At 35.3% G+C, this 14,532-nt stretch overlaps 1 protein-coding gene across 1 annotated transcript in view; it reads left to right on the forward strand.

The window, feature by feature from the left end:
• The window catches only part of LOC118574755, a 29,419-nt gene extending 15,161 nt beyond the window's left edge, over positions 1-14,258 (forward strand). Inside the window, exons 3-4 of the mRNA XM_036175651.1 lie at positions 11,401-12,355; positions 13,734-14,258. Of these exons, the coding sequence (XP_036031544.1) occupies positions 11,401-12,355; positions 13,734-14,098 (1,320 nt within the window). The 3' untranslated portion in view covers positions 14,099-14,258. The remainder of the gene's footprint in view (positions 1-11,400; positions 12,356-13,733) is intronic.
• Positions 14,259-14,532: the final 274 nt, after the last annotated feature.

Below are 14,532 nucleotides of genomic sequence, written 5' to 3' on the forward strand. Positions count from 1 at the left end.
TATTTTGGGAAGGTCATGACAAAGATATAAAGAACACACCCCAAGCTACACAGACCATGGAGGTAGCAGCAGAAGTATAGGAAAGGAATCTGAAGTTGAACGTTCTCAACATCCCTACCTAAGGTGTAGCCTTTCATATCTCTAGTTTCTTTACTCTTACTCTACTCCTTATTTCCTTCTTTATTCCTCCCTCTTTTCACAAGTTAAATAGTGATACTTTTAGTTTTAAAAGCAAAACAAAACAAACAAACAAAAAACACTATAAACTAAAATTTCCCAACTACTACCATGTTCTCTTATCTCTAAAATTCAAAGGGGACATAGATTAAGAGAACAGTCTCTTCTCCTGCAGCTAATATTGGGGTTGCTGTCACATTCAGTGTATTTGTTACTGTGTTTGGCTTTCTCAGTGAGCAAAACCCCAAGTGACAACAACCCACATAAAAGAAAAGACTAAAACAGTGAGCAAATGAGGAAAACTACAGACCAGAGAAACTATACAGACCAACAGATATGCAAAATACAACAAAGAAAAGAAAAACATAAGACAGCACTCCACTACAATAGCCACACAAGCCCATAGCTTCTCAGCATGAGTGAACAATGAGGAGATAACTGAATGCTACAAACAATATTTGAGTCATACTTTAAAAAAAGGATCAATAACTCTCTTGGTTGCTTTTCCTCTTGCTATGATAAAAAATAGCCAGGCAAAAGCAATATAAGGGAGAAAAAGGTTTGTTCTGGCCCATAGTTTGAAGTTAAAACTCACCATAGTAGGAAAATCAAAGTAGTAGAGGCTGGAGGCATCTGGACACATTGAATCCACAATCAAGAAGAGAATAATGAGTGTTTATGCCTATCTCTCTCTCTCCCTTTTATACTGTCCAGGCTCCTTGCCCAGGAAATTGTGCCACTCACAGTGGGTAGATCTTCCCACTTCAATTAACCTAATAAAGACTATCTCACCCACAGGTGGGTACAGAGATTCACCTCCCAGCTGATTATAGATTTCATCAGGTTGACAATTGATATTAGCTATCTGAGTTCTATCTCCAGTCAACCTGACACCCAAATGTAGTGGGTAGCTATTCCAGCTTTGACCTTGAAACACTGCCCCTAGAGTGATGACAGATAACTGCCATACCTGCCTATGACCTGCCCCTGGGGTGTGGCTGAGAGGGAGCCTCTTAAGACTTGAGGTGCATATGTGTTTGGCCTTTCTGGATACCTTGTGGTCCTGGAAGCTGGAAGGGACACCAAGCCAGAGTTCTCCACTGGATGGTACCTCATCTCTCCTGGATCCTGTAACTAACCCCTACTGGTTGTAAGTTATCCCAGAAATAAACGTCTCTTGATTATCAGATAAATTACGTGGAATTGCCTCATTAATTACGGTAATATCCATACCACTTCAGATTATAATCTTCTTTCATTGTACTACAGAGATTGTGCAGTGGTTAAGAACAAATGTTACTCTTGCAGAGGAGCCAGTTCAGTTACCAGCATACAGTGGTTCAGAACCATTTGTAAATCCATTTCCAAGGGATTCAATACTTCCTTCTAGCTTCCACAGGCATGCAAATGTACACATGTATACACATAAAATAAAATAAATCTAGAGCAAGTTTTAAATCATAACCTTCTACCTCTTATCCCCACATTCTTCTCATGTTAACCCCATGTTTATCTCATAATATGAAAAACAATCCAGTATCATTTTAAAGTCCAGAACTGACATCTCATCTCATCTGAGACCCAAAGAAATCTTGTAACTATGAGCTTCTATGAAATAAAAATGTCACATTCCTCCAATATATAATAGCACAGAGTAAACAAACAAGAAAATTTAGCATGACAAACATCAAATCCCATAGCACCACACCAAGCATCTGGAGTTTATGATGAAATTGGCTGGACTACAAAGAGCTTAAGCAACCCTGCCCATCTAGATCTGCTACCTGCAAAAAACAGACTCTCTTTTAGGCCAGCTCCACTCCATCCCCCAGCTCTCCTCAACAGACATTCATCTTACGGTCCTGTAAGCTACAATAAATATTCTGGGGTCTCCATTGTAATTTAGGATTCACCTTTATAACATCACATGATAGTTTCTCAGAGACTGCTTACAGAGATTTCAACACTGCCATACATTGCTTAGTCACATTTGTGCTATAAAACATTGGAGCAGGACTCTATGATCCCTTCAATCTTTTGTACCCCAATTCCTGCAAAATAAAATCATGTAGATGCTGCTGCCAAGTTCTGTTACCCATTTGAGATATAAACTAAGCCCCCGTGGGTCACAGCTTCTGTGTGCTGACCCTGGGGAAACCATTCCTTGTGCTGTTGCCTTTGAGGAGCAAAGAACCCCTTCAGTTTATGCTTTCTTCCTTTAAATAAATTTAGATCTTCATAATATGGAATCTCTGATGATTGTGATTTGGTCTTTCAGGACCTTTACTGTCATCTCAGTCTATCATAGAAGGTTTCTATTTGATGATGCATATCTCTTTAAAAATAGAAGTTGCTTTCTTGCACCAGCCTGAAGGTCTCATGGCTTAAAATTTCTTCTGCCAAACAAATCCATTCATTATATTCAAATTGAACTTCAATGAACTTCTTAGGATGAGAGCAGAGAGTGACCAGATACTTACCCAAATTATCACATGCTAATTTTTGGTGGAGTCCTTATTCTCTTCTGAAACCTTGTGAGCAGGGTCATACTTTTCTCAGAATTCTTGTCTTCCAAGATTCCATTACAATGGCCCATCAAGCTTTTCTAATATCATTCTAAGGGCTTTTCAAACCCAAAGTTTCAAACCCTTTTACATCGTTCCAACAAACTAGTTAAAAGGGAATAAGGACCACGGTTATGTTAGCAATGGCCTCATTCCTGGTGCCATTGCTCTTCTGTCTGTCTTAATTGCTCTTCCTGTTAGTATGGTAAAAATGCCCTGACAAAAGCATCTTATTAAAGGAAATGTTTATTTGGGCTCACAGTTCAAGGTTACTGTCTACTGTGCTGGGGAAGTCATAGCAGCAAAAGCTTGACACAACTGATCACATTGATTCTACAATCAAAGAGCAGAAAATGATGAAAACTCATGCTCAGTTCATGTTATCCTTTTTATATAGCACAAAGTCCTATCGTAGGAAATGGGCCCATCAGCAGTTGACGGGCTTCCCACTTCAGTTAACCCAATGAAGACAGTCACCTGCAGGCATGCCCAGAGACTAACCTTTCAGGTGATTCTAGATCTTATCAAGTTTACAATAACCAAATAAATATATAATGAACTTAATTCAAGATCTAGACATGGAAATTACAAAAACAATTCAAGACATACAAGAAAGTTAATAGCAGATAGATAAAAAGAATCAGTTACTTGGAGAAAAAACACAAGACATGGGAGGGGAGGATTCAGTGAGGAGTCTGAAATGCTAAAAAGAACCAAACAAAAAATTCACAAAAATGAATGAATCAATCGAATTTAAAAAAAAAATAACTGTGTTAGTCAGGGTTCTCTAGAGGAACATAACTCATAGAATGAATATGTATGTATGTATGTACATATTTATGTATGTGTTTGTGTGTGTATTTATGTATAAAAGGGATATATTAGAGTGGCTTCCAACAATGTCTGTCTTCCATTGAAAAGTCCAAGAATCTAGTTCAGACCACATGGCTGGATGTCTTGGGTGATCTTCAATATATATGGGAATCCAGAAGTAGACTCTAATGCCAGTAAAGAATGAATTTGACAGAAAGAGTGAAGGCCAACAAGCAAAGAGCAAGCACTTCCTTCCATGATTTTTATGTAGGCTGCCATCAGAAGATATAGCCCAGATTAAAGGTGGATCTTCCCACTTTAAAAGATCTGGATTAAAGATGGGCTACCCACTTCAAATGATTTGGTTAGGAAAACTCCCTCACAGGTGTACCCAGCCACTTGGATTTTAGTTAATTCCAGATGTAGTCAAATTGACAACCAAGGATAGCCATTACAATAGCAAAAGCACCATCAACAGATAAGATTATGGGAGAATAATGAATTTTAATGATAGAGGACAAGATCAAGACAATAATAAATAGAGAGAGAGAGAGAGAGAGAGAGAGAGAGAGAGAGAGAGAGAGAGAAATTAACTATGACCAAAACTTCCAAAAAGTATGGCATATGTTCCAGAGACTGATCCTAAGAATCCATAAGCTAGAAGGATCTGATATGAAGTCAAGAGTTTTAGACAACTTAGACAGTGAACTACATCTGAGAATTTCACAAACCTAGAGAGCTAAACAAATATCTAAGTACATTAAACATCTTAAATTGCCAAATAGACATGATCAGTAAAGAAACTCTCTACAAAATATCATAGTCAAGATGTCAAAAATACAATGTAAAGATACAAAACTTAAAGCTACAAGTGAGCCAGGTAGTGGTAGTATATGCCTTTAATCCCAGCACTCGGGAGGCAGAGCCAGACAGATCTCTGTGAGTTCAAGGCCAGCCTGGCCTACATAGCGAGATCCAGGACAGGCATCAACACTACACAGAGAAACCCTGTCTTGAAAAACCAAAGCCAAAAACAAAAACTACAAGTAAAAATTGCAATTCTGAAGGCAAAGACATTAACAACCATAAAAGCAAGGAATACATAGAATGATGTATTTCAAACCCTGAACATAAATAATTGTCAACCAAGACTATTTCTCCCATCAAAGTTATCTATTAAAATTGATGTATAAAAATGAACACTTCAAGAGTGGTACAAGTTAAGATAATTCATGACCCACAAACACAGGAATGAATACATTTCATGAGAGCAATGGATGAACAGAAGAGAACCAGGATGAAATTAAGCATGTACAGAACAGCAAATTAATAAACATTCAATGCTACCAAGAGTGGATGAGAAAACTACCAATAAACCAACCAAAAAGAACAGCCAATAAAAATATTTATAATAGCAAACTCTTCTCAACAATAATTTTGAATGCAAATGGCCTTAATTCACCAGAAGAACTAAATAAGTCTTGACTACCTGTTATCTTAAAAAAAAAAAAAAACCCTCACATATATAGGAAAACCAAGAGTCTATGGTAGGAAATCAGTCTAACAAACAAATGGAATAACTTTCCTTATATCTAATAATAAAGACTTCAACCATAGAGGACATCATAACTACCGTGAATGTTTATGTGCTGAGTCTCAGAACCCCCAATTTCATTAAAATTTCAATAGACATAATACACCATATAGGTTCTGAAATAATACTGGTGGGAAACTTCCAAATCTAGCTATCACATCTAGACTGATCTTCCAAACGAAATATTGGCAAAGGAACATCTGAGATAAATTGTACCACATAAACGGGCTGGGTTTAATGGATATCTACAGAATAGTCCCCTTAATAGATAAAGAACACACATTCTTTTCTCATAAAGTATTTGATAGTTTTGTATGTAATTCTATATTTGTAGCAATTATTTCTTTAGAATTAATGTGCTTTTAAAAGTTTTATGTAGGTGAGTCTGTGCTCACATATAAATTTAGGATTGCCTATTCCCTGTAATAATCCGTATAAAGTATTCACTATAATTATATTTCCTTATGAATATTCATACTCATTTTTAAAACTCTTATAGTTTAAAAAATCAGTCTTTAATTACTTTAAAGCTTTTGTTAGGAGCACTGTATTAGACTCATGTCTAAGTATTTTTAACAATATTTTGTGAAAATAAATACAGAATTTTATACAATGTATTTTGATCACATTGATCCCAACAACTTCTTCCATGACTATGCTCTCCACATTCCTGTCTACTACTACACAACTTTGATATTTCTCTCTTTGTGAATCTTCACCAAAAATCACAATCCCTTCTTTCAGCAAACACACATATACATACATACATACATACATACATACATACATACATACATATATACATACATACATACATACATACATGCACACATACATGCTTATTTTATCATTTTGAATGGTAAAAATGGTTTGGAGTGATACTCACTGATGTCTCTGGAATTCTTTCTGTATTTTTTCTTTTATTGAAAATAGTTTTTATACAGTATATCCTGGTTATGTTTTCCTCTCTCTGCTCCTAGTTCCTCCCCACCTCCCCAGATCCACCCCCTTTCTGTCTCTCATTACAAAACAAACAGGCATCTAAGGGATAATATTAAAATAAAATAAGATAAAAACACAAACAGATCAAAATAGGACAAAACAAACAAAAAGAAGAAAAAGGCACGACAAACAGATATAGGTGCAGAGACCCACTTGTTCACACACTCAGGAATCCCATAAAAAAAAATACAGATCAAAAGGCATAATATATATGCATGGGACCAGTAAGATAAAAAAAAAAGAGGAAAAATTAAAATTAAGTTGATGTTCTTTCCTCCCCACCTCTCCAAGCAGCTATAAAATGTCAATATTTCCTCAGGTAATGGTAGGATTTCATGCTCACCTTCCACCCTCTATGCCTGGCTGGAGCTTGGGCAGACCTTTTGCAGGCTTTCACAGTTTCAGTAAATTCATATATGCAACTGTTCTTTACTATCTGGAAAACATAGTTAATTTGATGTTATCCACCACTTCTGGCTTTTACAATATTTCTTTTCTGCCCTCTTTCTCAGATTCCTGAGCCTTGGAGGGAGGGCTAAAACCCATTTATGGCTGAGCATGCCGCTCTCTCATTCTCTGGACATTGACCAGTTTAGAAGTTTCTGTGTTAATTTCCATTGCATGTAAGGAGAAGCTTCTCTGATGAGGATTGATATGCTGATCTATGGGTATAACACTTAGTCATTAGAGAAGACACCAGAAGATGGGACTATGCATTCTTATCAGCAGTGCAGAGAAACTTTTCTAAAACTATATGTGTGTGAGTGTGTACATACTATATGTACACATACAATTATAATATGCATATTATATGCTACAAAGAAAGCCATAACAAATGCAAAAAGAATAAAATAATTCCTTGCTTCTCATCTAACTATAGCAGAATCAAATTTCAAATAAATAGCAAGATTAACCTCAGAAAATATAGACTACTAGGAAACCAAACAATGTACTACAGAGGATATCAAAAGGGGAGTTTAAAAATATTAAATCAAATAAAACTGAGAGCACAGCCTAATATAATCTCACGCACACCACCAAGACAGTCCTAAGAAGAAAGTTTTGAATTGTAAATGCTCACATTTAAAAAGAGTAAGAGAGATCTCAAATACATAACATAGTGATGCAACTCAAGGCTCCGGAAAAATAAAAAGTCAAACAAATGCAAAGGATGGCAAGGAATAATGAAGATCATGGCAGAAATTAATACAGATGAAAAACAGAGTTGGTTCTTTGGGAATAGTAACAAGATTAGCAAACCAACCCAAAGATACAGAGAAAAGCTCAAATTAATAAAATTAGAGATGAAAGGGGAGTTGTTACAACATAATCTGATTAACATGAATGTAGAAATATTCAAAAATTACTGATAAATTTATTTCAGAATCAAATTAAGGATATCATATATCTTTAGCAAGTTAATTACACAAGTCAATAAATGTAATACAACATATGAATTTAAGTGATAAATCACATGACTTTGACAAAGAAGAGCCATTTGACGAAGAGCAATATGTCTTCATGATAAAAGTCCTGAATAAGCTAGAAATTTATGAAACATATTTCAACATAAAAGCTGTATATAACAAACATATAGCTAACATAACATTTTCATACTATAACATGAAAATTTGAGAGCATTTCCACCAAAATCCAGATTGAGACAAAGTGCTCACTCTCTCCGTTTCCATTCAATATAGAGCTTAAAGTCTTAGCTACAGAAATTAAAACAAGACAAAGATATAAGTGGGGATAATAGGGGAAAAGAAGATATTAAACTGTCCCTATTTACAGAAAACATATTACTGTTGAAAGAACCAAGGACTCAACAAAAAAAACTTTTAGATTTGATGAACACTATCACTAATGTTACAGGACACAAAATCAACATGCAAAAATCAGTAGATTTTATGCATGCCAATAACAAACATTGAGAATGAAATTAAGGAAAACATCCCATTCACAATAGATTCAAATAAAACAAAAAAAATAAAAATTGAACTAAAGAATAAGGTAAAATACCTCTACAAGGAAATTTTAAGATCCTGAAACTTTTTGAGAAAGACATTTTATGGTAGAAAGATTTTCCATATTCCTGATCTGAAAGAATTAATATTATAAAAATGGGTGTACTATCAAAAGTAAGCTATAGATTCAGTGCAATCCCAATCAAAGTTCTGGTGCTATTTTCACAAAACTAAAAAAAAAAAAAGTAAGTAATCTTAAAATTCATATGGAAACACAAAACACCATTCAGAGACCAAGCAATTCTAAGCAGAAAAGGAACAGCCAGAATTATAACATGTCCTGTCCTCAAAATATACTACAGAACTAGAGTAACAAAGACAGCATGGTAATGTCACAAAGACAGATTATGTATACCAATGCAAAACAATAGGGAACACCAAAGTAAATCATACAGCTATGTACATCTAATTAGTGACTGGGGTAGCAAAAATATTACTGAAAAAATGATAGCTCATCCAATAAATGGTACCAGCAAAACTGAGCACATGCTACAGAAGAATTAAATTAGATCCACCCTGGGGAAAAAAAAAACACAAATTCAACATGCATCAAAATTCTAGTTTAAAATCAGAAACACCAAAACTGCTCATGTAGAACATAAGGAAACTACTTGAGGCATAGTTACAGGCAACAACTTTCAGACCAGAATCCCAATAGCATATACTAAGTAAACCCAATAATTTAAAGGATTGCATAAATTTAAAAATCTTCTGCACAGCAAAACAAATTATCAACAGATTAGAGAGACATGGAATAGAAATGGGAGAAGGTCTTCACCAGATATACTTCAGACAAGGAGCTAATATATAGAAATACAAACTGCCAAACAAAAATTCAGGCAGTGAACTGAATAGACAGTTTTCAAAATAAGAAACGTGGCCAATACATATTTTAAAATATTCAATATCCTTGGTTATAATGGAAATCCACATAAAAAGAACTTTGAAATAGTATCTTCCCCAAATTAGAGTGGCTATCATCAAGAAACAAAAATAACCACAAATGCTGGTGAGGATATATGTGCATAAAAAGAAATCCTTATATACTGTTGATGAGAATGTAAACCGGGGAAGTCTTCTAAAATTGTGTTTAACTTAGTTTTTCTCCCAGTATATAGTTTAATATGTAAAAATTTTATGGAACCACTTATATTGTTTTGGAACCATCATATGGAAGTATTTGTGGAGAAAGCCTGTTCTAATCAAATCACAAAGATCTCTTCAAATTATCACTCCCAAAATAATAAAATAAGAAAATTATCAAATACATGGACTTTTCTCTACTAAAAATGCAACAGTAAATGCCACAGAGTTAGAAGATTTAAAAAATGAAAATCATACTCAAGTTGATAACACAGCAAGTAACTGATAAATGCTAGCCCAAAGTTTTCAACATGATACTGTTACTTTAATGTCACTCTTTGTTTGATTTAATTTATACAAATATTGTATGGTGAAAGAGAAAAATATAAAGACCAGTAGTCTTACAAATCAAATGTTACCAATAGTCAGTGAGTGTGATAAATTTTACCATAGCTTGCTTGTGTGTGTATAAATACGTGTTTGTGTGTTTGTTTTTCTTTTCCTTGTTTTTTTTTTTCATTAGAATTTAATGTGAAGTAGTTGCCAGACAAGTCAGTTAATGATAACTCCATGAGAATGAGTATGTGGAGGTGTTTTAACTCTATTCCATTCCCTTCAGTTGTTGGTAGGCCCTGGGTTTCCACCATGATTCTAAATTGTTGGCTTGTAAAGCATCTGTAAAACTGGAAGGAGACAGTGATGTTAGAACAGGGAAAATGAAAATGTAACAAGCTTGCTATTGCAGTTCAGACACCCACATTGAATAGATGAGCAGAAATTACTCCAAATCTTTGGCTAATTTCTAGAGTTTTGAAAGTTGATTTTGACATTTTCTGCCAGATCTTTTTCATTGTATTTTTTGGAAGAATTTTTATGAATCTTTATTCTCACTTTTGCTGATGTCCTGGGATTTCTTCTGGAGGTTTTTTAAAATCTTCAAGAATCACGTAGTGGTGATAGGTGTAAGATCAAAGTACACAGTTTAAGAGTGATTATCATATGCAAATATGAATGTTCAGTATATTTTTCACATATATTCATATATTGTGAAGTCAGCAAACATATCAGTAAATGAAAGCAATTGAAAATATAGTCTGCTATACTCACACATCCAAGAGAAGTGACATACTTTGATATGAGGTTGGAGACACATTGAAAACACCAAAATCAGTGATAATGCAGCAAGGCAAACAGACTAGCTTGAATAATTCCTATGGATTCTGGGATATAGGAGCTATCCCTCATTATCCAGTGCCTGTCCTTAAAATGATTGACGAGGCAATAGAGGCCTGGAGACTGAGATGGTTAGAAGTATGTACTATAGCTTGGTTGGTTTGCATTTTAAAAGTGTTCTCAAAGACAACTTGTTTGTCTCTAAGAACTAGCAACCCTGAGGGGGCAATCCCTTCAAGATAAGATTTCTAAGTCAGCAAAGATGATTCATCAAGTAAAATCTCTTGCCACACAACCCTAATTATCTGAGTTTGATCCCCAGAACTCAAAATTTAAAAATAACAGATGTGGTAGATTATATCTGCAACCATAGATCTCCTGTGGCACACATCCAAGCAGCAGAAATAACAAAAGAGACTGTGCCTTGGAAACAAGATGGAAGGAGAGAAATGAGTTATAGAAAGTTGTCCTCTGTCCACACAATTGCCATGTCACAGGTGTACTTATACATACACACACAATATACCTGCACACACATATGCAGACATGTATACATGGCAAGCACATAGACGTACATAGAAAAAATAGAAACAAATATTCTAAATATATTTCTAGGAACATTTAAGTGAGTAATACATATTATGAAGTTATAAGAATTATAAATTGTTTTCCAAACTATTAGCCATAGACAATGCATGTTCTTGGAGGATAACAAAGAGTCTTTGATTAGGTTATTAGGAAAAAACTTGAGAAATACTAGAATAAAATAATCTGTTCCTGAAATAAATAGATCACTTTGTGGGAATCCTTCATATTTCTCTATTTGAAGTCATTAACTTAGGTCTATAGTGCCTAAGTTAGTATTATCCTGTCCTTACAATAAAAATACAATGTGTCAGAAACAAGACTATTATTTTCAAAGTGTTGACATAATGAACTGTATCTTTGAACTTGAATTTTCTTTCAGATTGTTTCTGTGAATCCAAACTTCCAATACAGACGTGCTCAAAATATTTCTGATGAATTCATTTATTTCCGTCCTATTAATGCGGAAATTCAGGAAAGGGCCAGAAAACAAAAACAACAGAATCCAACTTTGGCTGCCCAGCAACCCACCCGTGAAGGTATCCATCAGAGGGACTTGGGGCTTACAAATGAGGTGGTGACCGTTACCACCCCCCCACAAACTAAGGAGTTAGAAAGCATTGCTCTTGTAAAACCAAAAACTTCAGGGCTTCTTCGCATAGAGAAAGTACCAATTAAGTCTCCAGGGTTCCCAGAATTTGAACGCTTAGATGTTACAGGAATTGACAGTCCAGAGGAAAGGGGGAAAGGCACCGCAATACTTGTTGCCGGTGTGCCTGGAAAGGAGGATCTAGATGATACAGAAATTCCAACTTTGCAATTCACTGGGTTTGTACACCTGGAGTCTTTAATAAATGAATCTTCACCATCCTCAGAATACAGTCGCCCAGGAACCCCAAGAAATTTATGGATGGAATCTCCAGAAAATGCAGAGTCCCCAGGAAGTGATGATATGGAAGTAGCAAGAAGCATGTATCCTTTGAGAGAAAGATCCATCTTTCGGCGTTCCTGGGCAGAGCTCTTAGAAGCACCACTAAACAGTGAGGGGCTCCATATTCTCCAAACTAGTCCCAAGGAAGAAAACAGAGACATGGGTTACAAAAAACTAACATCAGAAGAAGAGTATCAAGTAACCATCCACCCTGAAGACCAACATTTCCAAGCTCTGCAAGGCCCTTTCCCCTTGTTGCCCGAGCGCCCTAGGCTCCAGCGGCAGCGCAGTCGAAGCTTACCAAGATACAGTGAAGTCAGAGGCCAATATTTAAATGCACCGGAATTCAAATTAAATGCAGAAGAAACTCATTTCTTCCCACATGACCGTGATTTACTAACAGAGGGTAAGGTTTTCTTGCTGCCACTACTCTTGTAAGTTATATATATTTTCATATAAGGAGTCTGTCACCAGTCAGTTTATCTTTGAACCCACCACTTAGATTATCTACCCCTTTCTATGTCATAAAATATTTATGATATAATTAGTTTCTCTTCCACAACTTGAAGCCTTATGTTCATATTCAGTGATTGCAGCTTGATGCTAAGTTGGATTAATCCGGTCACATACCATTTAATAATCATCGGGGGTGGGTTCTAGAATATACAGATTTTTTTTAAGACTGCAAGTTAGGAATAAAAATTCAACTCTCAAAAATAACTTCAACTTAGGAAGAAAAGCATGAGAAAATTACTAGTCCTCACTCATTCAGTTTTAACCCACAAAATAGAAAAAAAAAAGTCTGCTAACATGCATTAACCAATAACTAAGTAGTAGGTAAGAAAAAAGGAGTGATGTGATGATGGACATTGTTAACCAACCCAATCTTCTATCGCCTCTTGTATGTGAGGAGCTACTGACAAGAGAGCATGAATCTGCAAATAAACCATTAATATTTTAACGTATAATTGGTTAAAAGTAATAGTAATGTAACATATCTATAACACTTTTAAATCCTAGATTGAAATTTGCTACTAACTATAGAATAACATTTTTTCATCATTACACCACACTGCTGAATCAATAAAGAGCTTGCCTTACAAGCAAGAGAACTGTGTTTGACTTTGAAAACTCTGGTTGAAAAACAAAGAGACATAGTAGTGTGTGTTTGTTATCCCAGAACTGGAGTTTGTTGGTTAGAGACTCTGCCTCAAAAAAATAAAAAAGTGAGCAACTCCTGGTGAATAACATCCTAGGTTGTTGTATGGCCACCATGTGCACATGCACACACAAGTGCCTGCATGCTTATACACATACACACACACACACACACACACACACACACACACACAAACAAATCTTCCTGGGTGCTTCCAGTTTTTAATGGTTACCTTTTATCTAATTCCTGTTCCCACTAAATTCTTAATTGCATTAGTGTTTTATACTATCAAAGAAATAAAATTTCATACTAAATACCTTTGTTCCTAAAAGTCCTTCAGACTGTAGCTCCTCCTCCATCATACCTTCACTGTTCATCCTCTTTCTCCACCTTACTGTCCAATGAACCTAAACTTCTGGTTTAGAATCATTTAGTCACTTTTTTTCTTTGTCCATCTTTTATATCCAAAAGTGTAATTGCTACATGAAAGTTACATATTGTGGTAAAATCACCATGTCATTTTGACATAAAATTTGGAAATACATCTCTCATTCTTTTCATAGCTTCCTCTCAAGACTGAAGCCAATCTGTTAGTCACTTATAAACTTCTGGCTTTGTGTTTTAGAAAACATCAAGAGAAGATACAACACGGAGGGAGCTGAACAAAGAGCAATTCCATCACATTTGGGACAACAGCTTTCCATGAGGCCAAGATTTGAGAATTCTGCAATTCGAAGAAACATTGGAATTCCTGAGGATAATTTTGCATGTCCCAGAGGCAATGTTAGAATTCCCAAGAATAATGTCAATACTATCCCCATGGTTAATGTTGGAGTGCCAATGGATAATCCTCAAGTTCTTAGAGGCAATGCTGGAGTTCCCAGGGGCAGTGAGTTTGGAGTTTACATGGGTAATAGTGGTAGAACTTCCGGACGTACAGTATCTTCTCCACTCATTGAGCTCTCAAAGATAGGTGAACACCAGTTATAAAAACTGATACTTTACAATGCTGTCCATTCAAGAAACAAACTAAGACACTTAACATCAAAACAGACATGTACAAACTTGACAACTCAAAATACTAAATGGGACATCTAAACTATGAATACACATAATTAATAAATGTATGATAATTATTTATTAGATTGGAAGAAAACCAGACTGTAGCTAGCTAGTTTATCCTATATGTAGTCATCAATTGTATATGATATAATTTAGTGTGTTGTAGATGCAGACTTCTTCATTGAACAAAATACCATGTACTTTTCAAATGACAATTTTTCCTAGTAATTTCAAGTCCTCTTGGATACTTTGATAGACAAGTGAAAATGACCTTAGACGTATTGGCATTTATTTTGATGAGTCTATCTTCATGTCCAAGACATTCATTGAATGAAAGCTAGAATCCAGGAGATTTAACAGAA

The sequence above is a fragment of the Onychomys torridus genome, chromosome X, assembly GCF_903995425.1.
Source record: "Onychomys torridus chromosome X, mOncTor1.1, whole genome shotgun sequence".
Lineage (NCBI taxonomy): Eukaryota > Metazoa > Chordata > Mammalia > Rodentia > Cricetidae > Onychomys > Onychomys torridus.